This window comes from Phacochoerus africanus, chromosome 1 (assembly GCF_016906955.1).
Source record: "Phacochoerus africanus isolate WHEZ1 chromosome 1, ROS_Pafr_v1, whole genome shotgun sequence".
In the NCBI taxonomy this organism is placed as follows: Eukaryota; Metazoa; Chordata; class Mammalia; order Artiodactyla; family Suidae; genus Phacochoerus; species Phacochoerus africanus.
The window spans coordinates 201,829,112-201,853,495 of NC_062544.1; the positions used below are offsets into that span (position 1 = coordinate 201,829,112).

The 24,384-nt window shown below is 43.7% G+C and overlaps 1 protein-coding gene across 1 annotated transcript in view; it reads right to left on the bottom strand.

Annotated features, from left to right (window-relative positions):
- KLHL6 (kelch like family member 6) overlaps positions 1-22,032 on the bottom strand; it is a 58,388-nt gene extending 36,356 nt beyond the window's left edge. Inside the window, exon 1 of the mRNA XM_047787459.1 lies at positions 21,638-22,032. Within this exon, the coding sequence (XP_047643415.1) occupies positions 21,638-21,930 (293 nt within the window). The 5' untranslated portion in view covers positions 21,931-22,032. The remainder of the gene's footprint in view (positions 1-21,637) is intronic.
- Between the last annotated feature and the right edge of the window lie 2,352 nt (positions 22,033-24,384).

The window sequence follows — 24,384 nt, forward strand, 5'->3', positions numbered from 1 at the left end:
CAAGCCAGTTTCTTCAGCCATTACCTTTCTTGGTTAGAGGGGCACAGAGACATCTGCAGATCCACGCACCTTGTAATGTGAGATTGTGAAGCACTCACCTTGCTGCCTCCTGATTCCATAGAGAACCCTGCTACCACAGCAACCACACAACTTCTCAGCTCAGACTGCCTTCCTGGGAAGAGTTAGACAACCTCACTCTCTAAACCTCTCATTATCTGAGTCTCTAGAGCAGAACTGCCCAATAGAAATATAATGCAAGCTATATATGTAATTAAAATTTTTCTAGTAACCACAATTTTTTAAAGTAAAAAATATGAGATAAAAGTAATTGTTAATATCTTTTATTTAACTTCATATATACAGAAATATCATTTCAACATGTAGTAAATATTTTTTGGTTATTAATGAGGTAATTTACATTCTTTTTTTCATACTAAGTCTTCAAAATCCCTTATGTTTTTTCCACTTAAAGCACATCTCAATCCAGACCAGCCATAATTCAAATGCTCAATAGCCACATAAAGGTAGTGGCCATTGTCTTAGGCAGTGCAGCTCTAGGACATCAGTCCTGAATTCTGCTATTGGGTCACCCAGCTCTGCAGTCATCTCAGAGGGTATGTGAATGTCACCCACATGAATGTCACATATATGAATATATGGGAAACAGGGCATTTAGCAGAAGTGGGTGGGCAGTGATGATGGAGTCAAACGAAGCTTCATGTAACTGAGGCAACATGTCACTGGAGTCCTACCAAGGTGAAATTTAGAAATGCCCCTTCAACTAAAATGTGATTTTAAAAAAATCAAAGTATAGTTGGTTTACAATGTTGTATTATAAAATGTGATTTTAAAATTAGTAAGGGGTGAATTTTGTTGAGTCTGTATCATCCCAGACATTCTAATGAAAACTGTAAAAGTCTAGTGGAGAGATGTTTTAATATTAAATGAGATATATATATAAATTGTCAATTCAATGCCTTGCACTTTAAGGAGCTCTTTTGAACCTATGTATTTTGTGTGTCACATATGACATGATTATTGGGATCTCTGGGATCATCTAGATTCTTTTTTTTGTTTTTTTTTTTGTTTTTTTTGCTATTTCTTGGGCCGCTCCCTCGGCATATGGAGGTTCCCAGGCCAGGGGTCTAATCAGAGCTGTAGCTGCCGGCCTACGCCAGGGCCACAGCAACGCAGGATCCAAGCCGCATCTGCAACCTACACCACAGCTCACGGCAACGCCGGATCGTTAACCCACTGAGCAAGGGCAGGGACCGAACCTGCAACCTCATGGTTCCTAGTCGGACTCGTTAACCACTGCGCCACGACGGGAACTCCAGATCATCTAGATTCTTGATCAGGCTGTCACTGCTACACGTAGCATCTGAATCCTCTCTTGGAGTCTGTAGCAGAATAACATCCTGCCCCAGCTCAACAGATACCTGACTTGGTGTCTGAAACCCTAAGAAACCAACCCTCAGTAGTTAATGGTATGCTAGGGGTGTGGGGAGAGCAGGCTGAGGTAGGGAAGGTGATGGGTTGGAGGAGTAGGATTAGGAAGGGGAAGGAGCAGGAAAGAAAAAAGTCCTACAGACAGTCACTTTGGCTAATCCTGAAGGGACCACTGGAGAATACATTCCAGAGTTGTCCCAACAAGAGGCAAAGAAGCTGGGCTCTGACAGTCTTAGTTACAGGCTATCCTGGGAGTAGGTACATTCTCAGGCTCTTCTGGCTTTTGCTGTGGCGGGGGGCGGTGGGGGGGTGCACATGCACAGGGAGAGTGAGCCTAGGAGAGGGTGGGAAGAAGAGTCACAGTGCTAACTGTTGGAAGGTGAAAGAGTCTGTGATGTCTAGGCTCTGATGCTAACTCACAGCATGACTTTGCACAAGTGAGCAAAACTCAGTTTCCTCCTCTGTTAAATGGTATAATAATAGTCCCTACCCACTGTGAGCTGTTGGGAAGAATAAGATAATGCATGCAAAGTGATTGGCACAATATCCAGCACTCACTAAGGGAAGGCATCTCACCAGGTCAGAAGAATCTTGGCAGGCTGTGGGAGACGGTTGGAGCAGGTGGGCTGACTGCAACTGGTTCACAACTCTTGACCAGCCAACATTAGGCATGGTCCAGTCAGGCCCCTGAATGGCTGTCTACCCAGCCAGCATAGAGTTAAGGGTGAGGCTGCACACAAACTGGTCTGGAGACATTTGCATGGTGCTGGCACACAGTAGGAGCTCAATAAATGTGCAGAGAGAGAGAGAGGAAGGAAGGCTCTAAAGAACATCATCCCTTGTCTAGGGCTTTTCTTTTTTTATTCTTTTTTTTTTTTTTTTTTTGCCTAGTTTGGGTCCCAAAATCTCAGCATTTCTCTGCTTTCCTCTCAGACTTTTTCACTGATTTTCTGCCCCTTAAATAAACTCTCCTGGGCCACAGCCACCATGCTGAACTCAGATGAGGTGAAACTAAGGAGAAAACTACATATTTCTCATAAGTCAAACCCCTAAGCCTCCTGTTGCTTTCCAGGAGATCCATGGAAACATTTTGGCAAAGTTGGGCCCCATGAAATGTCCTTAACCTGGGCAAAGTGGGCCATGCCTCAGTTTCCACTTGAATAGCAGTAATTTCTCACATTTTGTTTGTAGCATTTGTAGGGCAAACGACATTATCTCTTTTGATTACTATACCCTTTTTGTAGGTGATAGACTGAGGTTAAAGTTAAGGGAATTGCCCAAGGCCCCACAGGTTGCTGGCAATAGAATGGGGATCAGAACCTAGGACTCTGGGGTCTTAGTCTGGAGCTCACACTAAAATTAAGAAAATCAGCAGGTGCTCAAGGTCATCTGTGTCAGCACTGAGAGAACCAGACCACGTTTTGCTCCCTGAGAACACAGCTGGATTAGCTGCTCATGATTTACCCCTTAACTTATACAGGAGATAAATAAATTTTTGTGTAATAAAAATACTTCCTAGACAGACAGTGACCAATTCTCATGAGATTCTTGTAAAACAGAGGTAGCTATGAAGATCCTCATTTTATAGTTAGAAACGGAGTAGGAAGTCAGTTGCCCGATACTTCAGCAGTGACTCAGTGCCAATCCCGAAGCAGAGCTTGGGCCGGTGAGCTCATCTCCCGCAACAGCCATGAAAACAGCCCCACAGGCCAGAGAGTCTCCTGGAGTGAAGTCAGACCATGGTCCCACCACTCTGCCTGGGGCTTACTTCCTTCCAAGCTCTGCCAGCCTCACTCCTCATTTCATTCCAGCCTCTCCTCAGACATCACCTCCTCAGAGTGACCCTCCCTGACATTCAGTCTAAAACAGTCACTCCTTAACATCTTTGCCGCCTTTCTTTTTCTTCAAAACCCTGCTACAACCCGAAATTACGTTACACATCTGTGGTTAACAAGTTTAACTGTCATCTTCCCACTAGAAGGTGAGCTGAGTGAGGGCAGGGGTTGTATTGTGCTCAATGCCATATCCCCAGGGCTAGAACTGTGCTTGGAACTTAGTAGGGACTCAGTAAATATTTGGGGAGAGAACGAATGAATGAATGAGAGAACTTCTGCTACTAGCCCCTGTATGTTTGCCTTTGACAGGAATCTGCACCCGCAAGTATTATCAAACACTCTCTGAAGGATGAGGCCAAAGAGCCTGCCCTTAGAGAACTCTCATCACACCAAGTCCAGGGTCTGGAGCTTAAAGAGGGCACACCCATACCAGAGCTCTCCACTCAACATCTACAACCAGTTCTTGATGCTCCTACAGTTCCTAAATATCAACCACTCAGAAATCTTCAACCACCCCAACTTTGCTATGGCTCACTCTCTCCCCAGGCCTCTACACCTGCCTCTGAAGTTCCCGTCTCCTGAACCTCTAACCCCAATCACAGTCCTATGAACCAATATCCACATCCACCACTCCCACTTTCTCATTCTTAGCTCAGCTCCACCCACGCTGCCCCCTGCTCTGTTCATCCCCTAATCCCTTTACCATCCCGTTTATACCAGGAACCAACTCCTCTGCATCAGTGAGATATTCTGGGTTGGAAGGGCTCTAATTTAACTCAGTTTGTTGCAAACTGAGTTAAATTCTACTTAAGAATATGTGTTAATATGTATATAGTTAGCCAAAAATATTTTAAAATTAATAATCATGTGCTGCTCAATGGACATTATATTGTTAAGAAAGGATTACTGGATATAAATGCAATGTGGCCAGTCAAAGGGGTTCCCACTGCAAAGAAAGCAGGGAGTAAGCAGATGCAAAGGTGTCCTAGTGTGGGATGACATCACCCTGGTGCCTCTAAGCTGAAAGCACCAAACCTTCCACTTGCAATTTCCTAACCAAAAGAAGTATAGAGACAGTTGGCTCAGCCCGGTTTCTGACCTCAAGCTGTTCCCTAAGCCCTACCTTGTAGACCCTGTCCCAACACATGAGTCCTGCCCACATCCCTGGCCTGCAGACACTCCAGCCTCGAGGACAGTAGGTCTCAAAATATATTCCATGGATAGCTAACATCAGAATTCCTGGGGTGTTTGTTAAGAGTGCATAATTCTGAACCCCACCCACCCCCAGACCTACTGCATCAAAATCTCTGCCAGTGGGGCTGGGAATATGAATTTTATTAGGCTCCCCTGGCGCCACTCATAATTGTTTTACAAACCTAAGTTTAAGAACAAGTGCCCTAGAGAGAGCTCACTTCACTTTCCAACACAGCTCCCCTTCGCTCACCTTGGGAAGGGGAAGACTGGACAAAGGTCCAGGTCAAGGAAATAAATTGGCTGTGGTTCTGGGACAGACATGCCCTTGAAAGTCTCCCCTCCATGTAGATTCTCCTTTTCATCTTCTGAGATCCAGCCTTCCTAGAATTCCATGAGGCCTATGGTTGCCCCCAAATGAGGGAGTTCTCCCCCTCTGCTTCCCAACCTGGTGGGAGTTCAGATGGGAGCAGGCCTTGTCCTGGCCTCTTAAGTCTTTCTCTAGCTTAGCTGTTTAGCCAGGGCCCCTGCAGTGTATATTCAAGTAACACATTTCATTAGAGCTAGGAGTTCTGAAACAGGATGTGGTGCCAAAGCCCTGTTAGTAAACAATGTGCAATTCCCTCTTCTTATCTGCTGTGCACATGTAAATCTCACATACTGGAGGGGTAGCTTCAGAGAAGGATTTGGTGGTTCATGACCATCTCTCTTTCTACTCCAGAGACATGCTATGAGCACTTTACCATCCCTCTCCAGGGCCTGGAGTCAGCTCCCTGAATTCCCAGCTGCTGAGTATTTGCTCCAAACTGACAGCACTGAAACCCCAGACCTGCCCCTACTTGACTCTAAACATCACCATATCTCCAAAGATCTGCCCCTGCCAAGCTCCTAGCCCAAGTTCAGCACTCCTCAGCATACTGCATCTTTGGCAGGTATGCTGCCACCTCTAAATCCTTCTGGGATTGGTACAAAAGAATCTTTTTATCATGATGGAAAAAGTTTGAAATGAAGATCTATGCAGTTGTTATATATTCACTAATTATACAGTATAATTTTTATCCGTTTTGTAAATACAGGATATGCTATTTCTCTTGACTCTCTCAATCATTTGAAGAAGAAGAGTATTAAAGTATTTTCTAGATCTCAAAAAAGGGGGGGAGGGTAGAAATGCCAGCCATGTTTCTACAAAATCAGAGTCCCTCTCAGCCTTACTGGATCATTGCTGAGGTCTCCACCTGTCCATGGATGGCCTCAGCCCGTCCAAATTTGTGATAGAAAGAAGGGTTTGTTCTGTCCTGAAAGGTCAGGCAGACATCAATCACAGCAAATGCTTGTGGCCAGGATTCAGCAGTGATTCAAGCATAAAGATATAATGGGAGATTCTCGTTTTGCCTGCCCAACATCATTCCTAATCATTTTAGTAGGAGTACCCAGATTTTCCTCTGGGGAACTATCCCTCCTCCAATACCAGTCTGGGTGTTTAGACGGACTAGTCCCACCTCTTAAGTCAAGGTGAGCATGGTCTATTACTGTTCCTAAGCCACAATGATTGGGTCACAGATGGGCACTGGAAGAAGCCAGTCCAATGGAAACCAATTCCAGAATTTTCTCCAAAACTGCTGGGAAAGAGCTCTCTTACCACTTGGGGTTGCGGAGCTGAGAGAAATAAAAGTTCAGAGCTGCTGGAGACCTTTTGTTTCCATGTATGAAGAACCCCTGCCCTCCCAAGAGAAACCAACACAAAGAACAGTAGAGACAAGAGACAGCAAGTAAATCTGAGCCTTGATGTATGATTTGAGCACAATAATCCAACTAACCCAGTATCTGAGGACTTTAAAATTATGCAAAGCAAGTAAGTTTAAAAAAAAATATATGTTCAACCAGTTTGAACTGAGTATCTGCTGTTTGCAACCCAGAGTCTTGATTGACACAATCGGACAAGAAATATCCTGAATAACAAATGGGACCAAATTACTAAAGAAGATTGTATAGAGTGCCCAGGAAAAAAGAAAAATATTAAAGTACTCTCCACACTGCTGTACAAGGCCCTTCGCAGTCTGATCTGTGCACCCCTTCCCCATCCCATGATGCAGCTAACACTTTCCAATACGTGCCTCTGTTTACATTAACACCCTTGAACTCCAGACCGGATTCTCTATGTACACTCTATAGGACTTATTTTTAATGTGTTTTTTTTCCTCTATTTCGTTCACAAGGATCTGAAAGGCAAGGGTTGCATTTTATTTCTCTCTCAATCCTTATTTACAGGTCCATAGTAGACACTTTGTATTTGTTGGCTGGATGGATGGATGAAAAAGAAGCTACACATGTAGCTCAGTGGTTCCTATAGGACAAGTGGATTTGCCTAGTCTATCCATAGTCTTCAAAACCTCATTTCTCCTCTAACAACCATGAGAATAAATAACAATGACCTCCGAGACTGACTGACCCGGAGCAAAGAATATATGTGTGAAGAAATACATGATCCAGTGATTCTCCATATTGGAACCCCCAGGCCCATGGTGTTTATCATATGACTTCCTGAGATTTTACATTACAAAACATGGTGGTTGTACTTCACCTTAATTTGTTTTTGCACAGCTCCCACCTCCTTATGTGAAGGTGAAACCCAGCTTCCCCTAACAAAACACCACTTCCCTCCCAACCCTCTTTGGTGGGAGGTCTGCTCTAATTCTCACTTCCCTTGGGCTGGGAGCAGAGTCAGCATTTCTCCCCTGCCACATCCTGACTAAGCTGTTGCCCTGGAGGTTCCTCATCATCTTCTTTTCCCAAATGTTTTCCATCGCAGACCCCGAGGACCCCATACTGGTTTCCTTATGGTCTCTATGTCATTATCCAGAAGTCAAGGATCAGCATCAGCTTAGAGATTTTTCTGAGCACTCCCTGGCTGTGACCACTTGGAAACATGCAAACAGGTCCCAATTCTCACCCCCAAGGTATTCAAATGTCCAGGCTTTCCTAGTCCTAAAAGTTATCCCTGTTGTGTATGGCAAAGATGATCACGTGTGTGTTCCAGACTCTCCACCAACAGCTGCCACAGAGGAATCTGGGCTGCCAGGCCTGCTCCTGGGGCTTTTATGATACAGAATCCAGACGAAAACGGAGGAAGACAGGAGATCTTTCATCTGGTGATGGAGAGGACTTTCGAATCAGGAGATGAAGGAAAAGTTACCACAGGGTGGGTTGCCCTCAGGGCTACCTGGATGGGGCAAGAGTCAGGGCTAACATCCAGCTGCACTCACCACATCTTGAGCCCTGATGCTTGTAGTGACAGTCTCCAGGGAAAGGGGCACCTATTTTAAATTGGTCCTCCCAGACAGAACTTTTAAAAACTCATAAAGTTATCCTTAAATCCAGCAGTGATCAGAGACCTAGGTAAGAGGGAAGAACAGATTTTTAATAGCTATGGTGTGGGTGTCCCTCAAGGTGCTCAAAAAAATACGAGTTCAGAACTTGAGTCACTTTGAAATTTCTTGTTCTGTTTCTGGGCTCTGCTCTACCAAGGGCAGCATGGGTGGGTGGAATATTGATAAAGTTACACTGCCTTCTCTTTCTAGTCTTGAAGCTTAGAGAAGTATGTGTGTCTTCCAGTCCTCCAGTTCTGCATTCTTCCTCCCCTTCTCACCAGCCAGCCCCGCCCCCCTCCTTGGGGCTCTCTGTTGTCAGGCTGAGGGCCCTCAGAGAGGGCTCAGAATGTCACTTGAGACTGTCTCCCCATCCCCACTGCCTCAGCCTTAATTCCAACCTCATCTCCTCTATTTGTAATTTCTGCAACCACCTGAGGGGCTCCCTAGATTATGGGGCTTCCTCACCACAGCCCAAAGGGTTATTTTAACAGTGATCTCATATTACTTTCCTGATTAAAAACTCTTCCCTGGAGTTCCTGTCGTGGCGCAGTGGTTAACAAATCTGACTAGGAACCATGAGGTTGCGGGTTCGATCCCTGGCCTTGCTCAGTGGGTTAAGGATCCAGCGTTGCCGTGAGCTGTGGTGTAGGTCGCAGATGCTTGGATCTGGTGTTGCTGTAGCTGTGGTGTAGGCTGGTGGCTACCGCTCTGATTAGACCCCTAGCCTGGGAGCCTCCATATGCCGCAGGAGCAGCCCTAGAAAAGGCAAAAAGACAAAAATAAAAATTAAAAAAATTAAAATAAATAAAAATAAAAACTCTTCCCTGGCTTCCCACTGCCTATAAGATACATTTTCAAACTCTCCATCCTAACCCAACAAAGCCTTTCAGGCTACCCTGCCCATCTCTCAGTCTTACTGGCCCTTGCATGTCCTTCACTCCAATCTTAATCTTCTACCTGTGGTCCCCATACTTAGCTGCTACTTTCCCTGTAGTGTTTTCTTTGGCCCTGGAATGTCACTCCCTTTCTTGCCTTCACTTGGTCCCTTTGGACCAATGCCTTTAAAACCTCACCTTTTAAAATTTTGCTGAGGGAGTTTCTGTTGTAATTCAACAGGTTAAGAACCTGACAGAGTGTCCCTGAAGATGTGGGTTCCATTCCTGGTCTCATTCACTGGGTTAAGGATTCGGCTGCAGCATATAGTCTGCAGACTCGGCTGGGATCTGGTGTTACGTGGCTGTGGAGTAGATGGGCAACTTCAGCCCAGATTTGACCCATAGACCAGGAACTTCCATATGCCGAACATGTGGCCATAAAAAGAAAAAATAATAGCAATTTAAAAAATTCTGCTCAGCTAACTCTTCCAGGAAGCCTGCTCTGACTGCTTTTTCTCCAGCCTGATTCTGTCACCAGCAAATCCCACTGAGGTGCTGGTTAAAAATAAGACGGAATTTAGGTGATTAGATCTAACCTCTTCTTTTGTACTCAGTTTAGTCTCCCTTGCCTGTAGGGGGCTGTGTGAAGAGGCCTTGTGCCTGAAGCACTTCACTCCACACCTCAGCTCCAGACCTTGGGCAGAATTGCTCCGCAAGACGCGGCAATTCATCGTGGAAGCAGCGCGCGGAGACGCTACGCATGCGCCGTGAACAGGCACGTGAATAGAGCGACTGCACCAGCCTCGCGAGAACTCCAGGCTGTCCCTGCGGAGAAGAACCCCGCAAAGCGCTCCACCCATAGTCTGACCGCCTGACCCCAAAGCATGGACTCTAGAACGGGAACTTTTGATTCTTCATTCTTAAATCAGAGTAAAGCTTTCCTTTGCTTCGGTGTAAGCAACACCCAGCAGGAGGACCCTTTTTGGGGCAAGGCTGGAAAGGGTCAGTAACGATTTTACGCCCCTTCCATAAGCAGAGCTCCATCCCAGCCCTAATTGCCCTGTACTGCAACATTGCCTTACCTGTCTCTCTCTTCTAATTTATTGGGATTTTGAAATCAAGTGGGCACTATAACTCATCCATCTTTGTACATTTAGTGCCTGGCATAGAATAGGCACTTGATAAATTTGTGTCAATTGAATGAACACATGAATGGAAAGATGGATGGAATTTCACTAAGCCCACTCAACACCACAGTAATGAAAGCTTAAAACTTTGTGCCCCCCCCCCCAGATATTTGGACTTTAAGAGTGGTTATATAATCCTATTCTCCTCAATTTAAAAACGCACAGATCACTGGTGGTAAACAGAATGTTTGGGAGGAGTGCAGGTTTTCACAGCTGTTACTAAAAATTGTCTCCCCTTCTTTCTCCAGGGCCATCTGTAAAGGAGACAGACATTGTCTGCCAACCCAGCCTGCTATCCTGAGCTTTAAGGATACTGCCAGTCATCTGAGAACTTTCCTAAATTTCTCAATCTTCATTCTCTTTGTCCAGTGTCTTTTGTGTGCTGTGTCCACCAACCTCACCTTCCTGGAATTACTCAAGAGGCATCTGCCCCTCCCTTAATTCCCCCAACACCAAAATTCCCTTGATACACAGCCCCCTACAAGCCTTACTCTACATGACACATGATCTCTTGAATACCAGTCTGTTCTTACTTGGCCCTGGACCTGAGTCATTATATGCAAAGCTGCTGGTGGATAATTTTTGTAGATCCTTCACTATCTCCCCAAAAAAAGGTTAGATGCAACTTTTGGTTTGATTGTGTTTTAAAGTCATAACAGTATCAGCACTCCTGCAATTATTGTGGCCTTGAAGCTTTCCACGAAAGTTACATGTAGTAAAATTCTTACACTAGAAGAAGACATATAGGTTAGCTAAATGATATTATTTCATAGCAAGGGAGATTTATCTTTATACAGAAATGGCATCTCCACACATGCCATGTAATGAGAATTTTCTGTACCATAAGAATATTCAGTCAATTCTTCAAAACAAAGAGAAAGGGGAGTTCCCGTCATGGCACAGCGGAAATGAATCCGACTAGGAACCATGAGGTTGCGGATTCAATCCCTAGCCTCACTCAGTGGGTTGAGGATCAAGCATTGCTGTGAGCTGTGGTGTAGGTTGTGGATGTGCCTTGGATCCTGCATTGCTGTGGCTATGGTGTGGGTCAGCAACTGTAGCTCCAATTTGACTCCTAGCCTGGGAACCCCTATATGCTGCAGGTGCAGTCCTAAAAAGCAAAAAAGAAAGAAAGAAAAAAAAAGAAAAAGGAAAACGATAAATATCAAGTTCAGTAATTGAAGGTTGTATTTTTTAAAGTTGACTATTTCCTCCTTATATTTAGATAACACTTATAAACCTTTGAAACATAAATCCCCGTGATTTTAAATAAAGGTTAACAATAACATAAACATTTAAAAACAATTCATGATCACATTTTACCATTCAGTGATATGTATTTTCTGTATAATGGTTTCTGTAGTTCTTTTCATAGGCCTGTGTGTTTTATAATATTTACAACCAAACTTTTATATTATGCTTTTTCATGTGACATTTTGTCTTTCAACATTGAAATTTCCAATTTTTATATCATGTTAACAATTGCTATTTTAAATGATTATGTAATATTTCACATTATCCATCTTAATTTGCTAGTTTCTACTATTGGACACTTAGCTTTGAATTTATTATATTTTGGAAATATAGATGTATATTATAGATAACATTGCATTGAGCAACTTTGTGTTTATAGATATTTATTTTATTAGTATTGAATTACTTTCTCATAATTAAATCCCCCCAGGTAGTATAAACATTAAAGCTTATGAACATCTTTCTGGTTTTTACTGTATAGCAACACTGTTGCTTTCTAAAGTGTTTATAGAACATGATCATATGACATCCAAAAAGGAAAAAGAAATGGCTTCTCCAAAAGAACTTGAGATGGCTTATGCTAAAGCAACAAAAATGCTATAAAATACAAATAGTAACAACAAAAAATAAGAAGATAAAAAATAAGTCAGAGGAGAATGTCTCTGAAGGCTAAGGAAAGCTGATGCACTGAGCTTCCTGAGAGCCAAAGCAAATACAGAAGTATAACAAGTTGGCTAATTTTTTAAAAACAATAGGATGTGTTATCCTTTAATGGAAATTTATTTTTCCTTTTTTCTGGTATTTCCCCCTGCTTCTGGAAAATGCTCTTCTCCTTACTCAGGTCCTACTCAGATCATGTGGTTCAAGTGGAAGCTGTCACCTATTTACCTCCCTCTCTCTCTGACACACACACACACACATACACTCCCCTCCAGCAGTGTTCTCATGAGCTAAACTGACAGTCATTGCTCTAGGATTGCATAATTGAATGAACCTGGGCCAGTCTTTCCTGGGGCCTTTCAAACTGAAGTCAGCCCTACAGTTTCTTTCTGGAACAAAAGCTGGGGAAAGTGAGTCTCAACGCTGCCAACTGCCAACTGGCAAATTCCCCATCGTGAGGCAGAAGTGCACTTGAGCAATCCCCACCTGAGAGAGAAGCTGAGTGAGGGTGGGAAGAAATCTCCCTGCCTGCATTCAGGGCCTTTGTTCCTCTTCCTCCTGGGCTCTGCTACATCCCGGCCCTTTCTATGCCTTGGTTATGTGGCTAAATACCTTCCTCTTTTGCCTAAACTGGTTTGACTTTGAGTTCCTAATCCCTTGCAACCAAAAGAATGCTGACTAATATAGGAACATTGAGCAATGGAATGGATGGTGAGCTCCAAGGCGGTTTTACCAAAACCACAAATGTTCTACATCTGGCCATCTTAAGAGATTGTTTGATGTTTACTATACTAGAATCTAGTTCTGTAAAGGCATTTTCATAGAGGGACAGTTACATACCCATGTATTGATGCAGGGATAAAGCTCAGAACTTGAGATGTAAATGATGAAAGGATTTTTCAGTTGTGTTTAAGCTGAATACTGCATGGACTATTATTCAAAACTGGAGGAGAGTATTTTTTCTATTCTTGACTGAAAGAAGATCCACATGCCCTAGACATCAGGGTAGAGATGACATCAATGACATTTTATCAAAAATTCAAAGGACCTGATTGCACTTCTGCCTTAGGGTAGTAACCCCTGTCCAGCATCTTCCAATCCTAAGAAAGGTCTGTGGGAGTCACTATGTAGGCATAGCACACCTGTGTCCAGATGGTCACATGAGTGACCTATCAAATCCACACCCTTCTGAAGCAGTTTGGATTTTGTAAATGCTCCTTACAATTGCTCCTCTGGTGACCACACTTTATCATCCTTTATCATCCTTTGAGGACTTCCTGCTCTGACCAACATGCCACTTAATCAGTGGCAGAACCTGAAGGAGGAATATCAATATTTTATTCAGGTCAAACATTTACAGGGTGTCTGCTGAATGCCAGGCATTAGGGTGATACCAAGGCCTTCTTGGAGTTCACACTTCCAACCTGATTATGGCCTATACATGATGGATGATGCCTTCCAGTCATATATGCTCACAGGTATTCCCAGGGCTACCCACAATTGGGAGGGAGAAAAAGAATGAAAGTGAAAGCAATTGTCCTCTTGCATTCTAGGGTCTTAGGATTCTGATCTCCGATGCATATGTGACAAGAGCCATGGAATTCCCTAATCCTTGTGTAGTCTCTCATAACTTTAAGCCCAATCCTGTAGGCCTACCACATAGTAGCTGTATATAATGGACCTTTGTCATTTTTTGGTTGCCCAGCATCTGAAACTATCCCTCAGTGTGGCAAATTTCCCTCTGAATGAGATGTAGTGTGTGGCAGAAGCCGCTTCCCTACCTAGAAGCTGGGAAGGCCCGATGCTCACTTTCCCAGCTTCTGTCACAGCTAATACCCTGTGTAACCCAGCCTTGGCCAATCAGATAAACCAACCCCGGACTATGAACTGGTTGCTGGTGACGCAAAGAGGCAGGGACAGAGGAGAACCTGTTCTGGAGGTGGCAGCAGCAGCCTCCATTTTCCCAAGGCGGCAGTGGCAGCAATGCCAGGGGCCACAGCTCTGCTAGCCCTGGCCTCGAGGGTCCTGCAGTAGCAGGACACTCCTCCCTCTGCAGGTTCTGGGTGGCTTTAGATTGTGATTCTGGCCACTGCCTGACTTCTCTTGCTTCTGTCTGTTTTCTGAATTTGGTACTCCAGCCTTCAGAAGGATTCTGCTACCCATATAAATCCAGTTGATTTCTGTTCCTTGGAACTAGGAAATCTGACATATTACCATGCATAAAATGTTTAGGCAAATAAACTCATAAATGAATCCATTTTATCATGTGTATTTCACAACTCACCACAATAGGTGGACACAAGTCATTAGCTTCACTGCACTGGTGAGAATGGTGTTGAGCCTCAGAGGTCAAACGATTCCTCCAACATTTACACAGCTGAGCAGGGGCAGAATCCGCACTCAAAACTCAGTGACAGAACTTTAAGATAGTGTTCTTTCCACGGTATCAACAGTTATTGTTTCTAGCCCCAGTGATGGCCTATATGTTCTGGAGGCCGTATACCTTCAAAGCATACTGCCCCCTCACCTCACACACTGACCTGCCTCCTTATTTCTTCTTTAGCGCTTTGACCCAGAGCAGTGCCCTAAGGCCCTACCAGCATCTGTCAACTCAGCCCCCAGACACAAATTGGGTGAATGTTCCTACTGTATCCTGCCATTGCATGTGTGTGCCTGCACACAAAGGCAATAAATTTTTACATCTTCTCATTTTCAGCATATGTAAGACCCCACTAGTTCATGGAGGGAAGGGGGAGTTGATCTTACACAGGAAATGTCCTAACAGCCATATTTCTGCCCAGTGGAGAGGTCTGTTTTCAGACCATTCTTCCTATCAAAGTGAATTCCCTGGAAGGTGAAACGGAGACAGTGATATCTGCTTGCTGTAATTTAATTATCAATATTGTGAGGATTAAATGAAATGAAAAAGAATCCAACAACATTCCTGGCATGGCATAAATGCTCAAAAACTGTTAACCTTTCTATATTTTAAACCGCAAAAAGTACTTACCTCAAGGGTGTTTATTACCACATACTTTGTAAAAACAAAATTTTGGAAGCAACCTATATTCACAATGAAAAATGTTCATATTATGCATCTGTTACAAATGGTAGCTAAATAAATAAATAGTTAAGAGAACTGTGGAGCACTATGAGGGAAAGAAAATAAGAAAAAGCAGTGCAGGAGTTCCTGCTGTGGCTCAGCGGGTTAAGAATCTGACTAGTAACCATAAGGATGCGGGTTCTATCCCTGGCCTCATTCAGTGGGTTAAAGAATCGAGCATTGCTGTTAGAATCTGACTAGTATCCATAAGGATGCGGGTTCCATCCCTGGCCTCATTCAGTGGGTTAAAGGATCCAGCATTGCTATGAGCTATGATATAGGTCACAGATGCGGCTTGGATCCCTTGTTGCTGTGGCTGTGGTGTAGGCGGGCAGCTGTAGCTCTTATTTGACCCCTAGCCTGGGAACTTCCACAAGTCGTGGGTGCAGCCCTAAAAAGCAAAAAAAAAAAAAAAAAAAGAGGCAGTGCAGGAGTTTCCTGGTGGCCTAGTGGTTAAGGACTCAGCACTCAGCTGTGGCTTGAATTTCATCCCTGGCTCGGGGAACTTCTGCCTGGTGCAAACAAGGCCAAAAAAAAAAAAAAAAGGAAGAAAGAAAGAAAGAAAAGAAAAAAGAGCGCGAAGTAAGGTGCTAATTATATGTAAACTGGAGTTCCCGTCGTGGCGCAGTGTTAACGAATCCGACTAGGAACCATGAGGTTGCAGGTTCGATCCCTGCTCTTGCTCAGTGGGTTAAGGATCCGGCGTTGCCGTGAGCTGTGGTGTAGGTCACAGATGCGGCTCAGATCCCGCGTTGCTGTGGCTCTGGTGTAGGCTGGCAGCTACAGCTCTGATTCGACCCCTAGCCTGGGAACCTCCATATGCTGCGGGAGCAGCCCAAGAAATGACCAAAAAAAAAAAAAATTATATGTAAACTATATTTACAAGTATATTAAAATATGCAGATGAAAAAAGTAGAACAACACCAAAATGAAAATTAACTCTATCAGAAAGTCGTGTGATCCCTTACACCAAAACTTGAGCTATATGTGCTTTGGCTTTCAGAATTTGGGGCCATTACCAAATCTTGAATATTATATTGTACTAGATTAATCTAATACATTAACATGCCAACAGTGAATATATGAATAGTTATCCTAAGTGAAATAAATAAAGACACTAAGTAGCCTCCTCTCAGGAGTGGTCTCTCCACCAGATGAGTGTGATTCTAGTTGGATTTGGCCATAATATAAAGTATAAAAAACTTGTTCTTCTTTTTCTTTTTCTTTTTCTTTTTTTTTCTTTCTAGGGCTGCACCCATGGCATTTGGAAGTTTCCAAGCTAGGGGTCGAATTGGAGCTGCAGCTGCTGGCCTACACCATAATCACAGCAATGCAGGATCCAAGCCATGTCTGCACAACTCACGGCAATGCCAGATCCTTAACCCGCTGAGTGAGGTCAGGGATCGAACCCATGTCTTCGTGGACACTAGTCGGGTTCATTACTGCTGAGCCATAACAGGAATGCCTGAAAAACTTTTTCATTTTCAGGCACTTTGGGGGATTTTGAAATTGCAGATAAGGGATTATAGATCTGTAGTACTTAAATATTAACCACCGTCTTGATTCTGCCAAAAGGAATATTAAAAGGGTAGAATACAGAACCCATTGCTAGAAGTACAATCATCAGTTCATTTGAGCTCACCAGCAGTACCCATTGTGGCAGCAGCAATCCTCCCTGCTTTTGCCAGATTATAAATCCAGACCCAGATGGCTGTAACTCATTCTTGTTTATTCTATCCCTGCACTTGCTGGCTCCTTTCTAGATATCTTACATAACTAAGGAGGAAAAGTAAAGGATTACAGCATCAAAACACGGCCAAAGAGTAGCCTCTTGCCACCTTTCTGCCACCCAGCAGTGGGTTAATATACAATAATTATTAATAGATTGTGTCCACAATACTCTTTCATTCCTGGCCTCATGCTTGATTTTGGTAGCTCACGGTCAAAGTCCCCTTTTCATAGCCTCAGGGTATCAGATGCAGAGACTGAGGTACTGAGGTACAAGGCAGAGGTCAAGTCCAGGTGAGGATTTCAGGCATTGACAGCAACAAAAGAGTGTGCTGCTGACAGCCTCAGCCTGGAAGCTTATATATTCATGGAGAAGGGGCAGTCATCAGGCCCTACATCACTGCTTCCTGCATCACCACTACTCCCCTCCCATTGCCAACCTTTGGAATCACAACGTGGTTGCCCTCACAGGTCAACATCATTTAGGGTTGTGCCATATTCTGCAGTGAGTTGCTGCCCCGCAAATCGACAGAACCACTGGATTAAATGGAGATCATTTGGGAAGTGGGACTCGGCATGCAGGATGCCCAAGCCCTTCCAATGACTTTGACTCAGGGACTTGTTCAGAGGCATAACACAAACGGTAGCTTTTTTAGCAATCTTATAAAAGACACTAGTAGTCTTATATAATTTTTAAAACATTATAAATGTTAAATCTATGCTTCCCTGGATTTTTCCAAGCTTTATTCGTTCTCACTCTTTTCTCAGCCTCAACTCTATGTGTTTTCCGAGCTTCCTCATTCCATTCCAATGTAGTTTCCCGCAAAGGGAACTACCTTGTTTGAGTTACTAATATAGTCCCTATTTACAGCCACTGTGTTTACATATGCAGCTAGATAATAGCTGGACAGCAGGTTCACAGAAAATGTATAGGATAATGGAAGTGAACAAGATGCTGGGGGGACACGGAACTTGTAAGTTCTCTGATGCATTGGACCATGTGAAATTTCATTGTGGAGAGGCCGTGAGCAAAAGGTACCCCCAAAACTAAGCAGATGGAAAAAAAGAGTGTATCATTAAGTTCGGGAAATACAAAAAGATATACAAGAAAGAAAATGTAGTCATAACACACAGTTTGGCTCAACAGGAGACAATGTTTTCATAGACATAATATAAACATTTAATACAAATGTATTAAAAATGTGATAACATTATATATATTGAGAGATTATAAGGAAGGGAAACATATGACATAGGAGTTAGATATAAGTGCTAATTCCTTATCAGGCATACAAGAAATTAATAAATGATGTCTAACATTGAAAAATAAAGAAGGTGTTTATTTGAAAATAATGGGCTCTGGGACTTCCTGTCATGCTTCAGTGGTAACGAGCCCGAATAGGATCCATGAGGTTGTGGGTTTGATCCCTGGCCTCGCTCAGTGCATTAAGGATCCGGCTTTGCCATGAGCTGTGGCGTAGGTTGCAGCCATGGCTTACATTCCACATTGCTGTGGCTGTGGTGTAGGCTGGCGGCTACAGCACCATTGGGATACCCCTAGCCTGGAAACTTCCATATGCTGCAGGTGCAGCCCTAAAAAGACAGGAAGAAAGGAAGAAAGAAAGAAAAAGAAAGACAGAAAGAAAAAGAAAATAGTGTGGTCTCTGGTGAGCAAGACTGAAGGGTGGAGGAGGTGAAGAAGAATTTTTGGTTTTCATTATAAGCCTTTAAATACTCTTTCGACTCTTTGTTAACTATTTACATGTGATACTTTGATTAAAAATAAAATTCTATTTTAAAAGATGTACATGAAAATTTGAAAGGCTATGAAGAGATAGTTCACAGAAAAAGAACTGCAGATGACCCTTAAACATATGAAAAGATGTTTGACTTTATCAAAAGTAAGAGAGGTTCCCATTGTGGCTCAGGGGTAACAAACTCGACTAATATCCATAAGGATGAGAGTTCAATCCCTGGCCTCGCTTGATGGGTAAAGGACCCTGGCGTTGCCGTGAGCTGTGATATAGGTCGCAGACACAGCTAAGATCTGGTGTTGCTGTGGCTGTGGTGTAGGCCGGCAGCTAGAGCCCTGATTCAACCCCTAGCCTGGGAACCTCCATATGCTGTGGGCGTGGCCATAAAAAAATAAAAATAACAATAATGAGAGGAATACAAATTAAAACTAACTTGAAATACTGTTCCTCATCTATCAGATCAGGAAAAACCCAAAAGTTAGATGCCCTTCTCTGTTGGAAAAGCTGTGGGGAGTCCAAAATCATTGAACCCCTATTAAGAAGAATCTGGCAATATACACTAAGACTGCAGATCTCTTTGACTCAGCAAACCCTCTTCTAGAAATGCACCCCCAAACACTCCTGCATTCATATGAAGTGACATATAAGATTATTCATTATAACATTGTTTGTAATAGCAAAACATTAATCCAAATAGAGGATTGTTTAAAAAACTATGGTTCAGTCACCTAGCGGAAAATATTTATGTTCTCAATGAATAAAGAAAAAAAGTCTACATAATTTTACAACCCGCCTCCAGGGCACAGAGGGCTGTGTCGGAAGCATCTCAGACAGAACAGACTCTCTGCCCTTCCAAAGTCTGAGCATAAGAGGAACTTGCCTCCCAGCCTCTTTCAAAATCTTAGAAACAAAGCAAGACAGACAGTAAGGCAATGTCAGACTTAGTGTCAGCCCTAGGTCCTAATCCCACTTGGGCACTGTATTAACGGATACACTCTGGACTTCGCTTCCTCATCTGGAAAAGGGGAGACAATTCCCCACCTCGTAGGGTTGTTGTGAGGATTAAGTGGGACAGTGTGTGTGACAAAGTGGCGCAGGGCCTGGCCCAGTGCGGGCCCAGCAACAGAAGTTATTTTTAATAGGAGTACTGGAAAAAAGATTCCTGTCTCCAGGACGGTGTTCATTACAGGAGGACAGTCATCTTGGAAATACCAAGATAAGAATCAGCAAAGAGTGGAAGGAATTTCCCTTCATGACCAGGCAGTTTGGGAAGAGAATATTCATCCATAGGCAGACACATGCCGCATGTGTCTGCCCCTAGCTTCTTGTTGTCCCACTACTGCTTCTGGGGCTGGCACACACTTTCCCTAAGTATCTGTATCAGCAGAGTTGGAAGGAGCTGAGCCCAAGCACCTTCTGTTTAGGCTGAGTACTCCAGGACTAGAGAAACCAGCGACATACTCAAGAGCACACAGCCAACAGTCCTGTTTCACAGCCAGGCCGAGCAGCTGGTAAAGTTGCTAACTGGGCATGCATTTTATAACAGCAGTTTTCTAGTGACCCTAAACAGAATATACCTGAAACTGAGTGCTCAGGACATGAGCTAGGCTGACTCTGATTCATTTCTTTAGTTGGTTGGTTGGTTGGTTGCCCACACCCCCAGCATTCAGAAGTTCCCAGGCCAGGGATCGAACCTGAGCTATATCAGCAACTCTGCCAGATCCTTAACCTGCTGTACCACTAGGGAACTCCTTTTTTTTTATTTTTTTAATTTTGATTCATTTCTGAAAGGGGTTGTGACCAGTATGAAAACATATGATCGATATTGGTGGGATAAGTAATGTGTTTATCACATCAACCCAGATTTATGGCTGTGCCTATACTTTATCTTTTATATACTTTTTGTGGAATGAAGCCTCCAAATTAGAGGCAGTTTGCATTGCAATAAAAACAAAAGTTTCTAGAGTGCCCAATCCTTGCTCCAGCATTGACTACATATGAAATGTTGGGTTTCCACTTCCTCATCTGTAAAAGGGCATATCAGCCACCTTTACCATGCTGTTGCAAAGATAAAATCAGATAACTGTCTGGCACACAGTAGGCTCTACTTCCTCCAAACCCAGATATCCCCTTGTCTCATTTACATGTGGCACCTAGTCAGCCCCACAACATCCTCCTTACCCTGCTCTTTGAATTCCAGATTTTCCCTTAAGCATCTCAAAAAAGTGAAAAAAATTAACTACTTTCCATGATATTTACATAAGGAAATAGGTTTTAATCTCTTCGGCCAGAATCAAGAGTTAAGAAGTATCCTAATAAGAATTACAACGGTATTTTTTTTCAAGTTCCCTGGAGACCTGCATCCATATTTCCCTTGTGAACTGGTTCCCACCATGTCTACATTGATCTGGGGAACACTGGATCCAGCCAAATTCACTGGGTTCCTGGTTCTGCAACATTCCTACCCCAAGCATTTGCTCAATACGTGGTTCTTAGCTGAACTAAGCAGAACGAGGTGAAGAATTTCAACAAAGACATTTTGAGCATCTACTAGATGCTAGGCACTACGTGAAGCCTTTTCCCCTCTCTTATTTAATTATCACAATGATCCTGAGAGGTAAGCATCATTGTCCCCATCTTACAGATGTCAAAACGAAATTCAGAGCATTAAGTGACTTGCTTAAAGTAGCAGGATCGGGAAGGGGCAGAATGGGAAGGAGCCCAGATCTCTTGAGTTTCTTGTAGCTAGTCACCTCTCACTTGTAAAGCACTTTGTAACTGCTTCCCCTCCCCTCCCACTCCCTGTACACAAACAGAAACCCCCAATTTTTAGCAAGCCATTGGATAACTTTAAAAGAGTGGCCACTTCCTTTTCTTACCTCTATTGGTGAACAAAGACAACATTATGTTTCCAACACACTAGTCAGATGAGGGGGAAAATCCCCATGATTTCAATAATTTTCCACCCTCTGGAACAAGGACCTATACCCAGGAGTTTCACCGTAATATATAAACATTACTTTTAAAAGATGAAAGCTCTCTTTTAATATGACTGAAATGCTAAGCTCTAAGGTTTAGTAGCTTGCTTTTTTGTATCTTGAGTAGACTCACAAACCTAAATAAATATACAAACCATAAATGCAACAGCCAACTAGTTAGATTAAATTCTCATGTCAGTACAGATTTCCCTTCTGACTTGCACCCAGTTTGACTCTGGTCCTAGGAGTGCTGACCTGAAATAGTTGCTGGCCGCGGCAAGCACCACGCGGTGGCAGGAGAATTCCTGAATGTCCACACACAAGATGACGTCTGTCAGAGCATTTTCCACGCGGAGGGTCTCCAGGCCATTCTGTAGAATTAAGGAAAGTCCGGTGTCGTCAAACTTTACCTTATCTCCATTTAAGATTTCTACCAGGTCTCCCCTTTTCTGGGGTGGGTCATCTGTAGAAGGTGCCAGGGGCCCTTCCAGACTCTTCTCTACCACGTCGCCCATGGTCCAGGTGCCCCTTTGTCCTGCCATCAACATCCAGACTGAAGGAGCACCCAAGTTTCAGGCAGGTCACATTGCAGAAGCTGAGCGGATTTCCTGTGCAGGGCCCTCCACTTATCACCAGCTGTCACACACACATAACAGGAAGTCTCACACTTTCTCATCCTGTTACTACAAACGCCAGTAACTTCTATTCTTCTTTCTGTAGTCATCACAAGTTTAGAAATTACTTAGAAGGGTGTGTAGGAAGGGGCTCCAGAGAAAAGGAGTGGCTTCTAGGAGTCCGCTAAGTGTGCTGTGTGGCTATTTTAGTCCGCCTCCCCCCTCATATCCGTGAGCAGGAAGCCCCTGGTTCTGGTTATTGCATTTGTACTCCTGGTGCTTCTGCAACCAAAGGTGTTGATGATGGGATGAGCAGGGCACATTCTAAATCCTCCCCCTCCTTCTTCTCAGGAGTCGGAGACCCCACGATGAGCCCCCCCGCTGAGTCCCTTGGGCACCTTGAAACACTCATGTCCCTTGGGCATTCTCATTTCTGTCATCTCTGCCTGTCTTCTCTCTCTGTCTTGGGGGTGGATGGGAAACAATGCCATGGCAAATATTAAAGTTCCCCTCCCCACCCCCAAATGTCTATTGTTTTAGATATGCCTCTGGAGGCAGAGAAAAAATGGAAAAATGATCTCCAGAGACTCTGTGGCCAGGAAGACCAATCAGGGTAGGTCAATACCAAATTGTCCTAGCAAGTCTCAAATTGGCCTGACCTCACCCAGCATCTATTGGTCATGCATTTAGTGATGGATCACGAAGTATTTTCATTGCCTCTGCAGGTCTCCATTAAATAACCGTTTGGTTATTATTATTATTATTATTATTATTATTATTATTATTATTATTAAATGCCTGTTATATCCTAGGAAGTTTACAGGAGGTAGTGTAATTTAATCTTTATAACCACCCCCTGGCATTAAAATGACTTTCCTCATTTTATAGCTAAGGAAACTGAAGCTCTGCTCAAGTGAATAGCAGGGCTCAGTTCTTGGCCCCAAAGCCCCTGTTTCTTCCACCGCCACCAGCCTACCAGAGCTGTAATACTGTGTTGACCCTGCCTCTTTGACTTCATGGAGAGAACTGCTTGCCTCCTATGGCTGCCCCAGGGCCCAAGGCCTTGCCAGAGTGGCTTCTGCTGCCCACTCCTGCTTTTATTCACCTTCTAGCAGTGGGGAGCCCTGGCAGTCCTCCAGCTCAGCAGGAGCCCAATCCTTTCTCTCTCATGGTCAGTGGTGACTGAAGCCCTCTCCAGCCATCCCATGTCTGCCTCAGCTCTTCTCTTCTTCCATGGATACTTACTCCTAAAAGCACATTCCTTGCTATTCCCCCAACAGTTATTCTTCATCCAGAGCTCTATCAGTCAAGATGCTTTTGGCTTCAGTGACAGAATAGCCCATCAAAAGTCATTCAAACAATAGGGGTCTTATATTATAAGAAGCCAGAAGTGTGGAGTCCTGGGTTGAACCAGAAGCTCAATGATGTCTTCAGGGACACAGGATTTTTTTTTCCATCTTTCATCCTGTTACCCTCAGTAAGGTAGAAATGTACCCTTATGGTTATATAGTAGCTGCCATAGTACCAAAAACCATGTCTTCACAGAACCCTGGTCCAAAATCAGGACAAAAAAGGCTGGCCACTTTTTCTCCATCGCTCTTCTTACCAGAGAGAAAATTATTCCCTAAAATCCCCATCACATTTTCCCTAGGCTACCTGACCACCTCAGACCAAACACTAGGAAATATAAATTGACCATGATTGGCATTTGCCAAACATGATTCATTCACTGGGACTAGTCCACTTCTCCCAAGATCAAGGAATAGCCATTTGGTAGCTGAACAAAATCTGGGCCTATTAACACAGACCAGGGAAGGGCCAGTGTGTAGTTAGCCTCCTGTGCCTGCCACAAGGACATGCACAACCTGAGCTCTCCACGCAGGCCTTGGCTGGGAGGAGCTCAGAACTTCACTTCCATGACTCTAACCACCCCCTCCAGTAGAGCTGATGACAATACACGACCTGATCCCTCTCATGGCATTTTTGTCCTCTAGGGCCTGTCAAATTATAAACAGCTGTGGCCATATTCAACTCCACCCAACCACCCACCCGAATAAAAGAAAATTAAGAATGAAACTCAATTCTTCATTCATGGTGGATCCTGTTGGCCAAGTACCCTTACTGTTTTGCAAATACCTTCCCAACACACCCATCCCCGTCCCCTTACATGAATAGACAACTGCCGTCTTCCCCAAACCATCCATTCTCCTAGTAGGCAAGCACACCCAGAGTTGTACCATGGGTGTGATAAGATCTATGATTAGATTTTAGGGCAAAGGTGAAAAACACAATCAGTGCATCTATGTCAACCTGGATATGCTCTGAGATTCAGCATGGAACTGGTAAATATTCTTTAAAGCTATAAGCAAAATAGTTCTGTTCTATGTA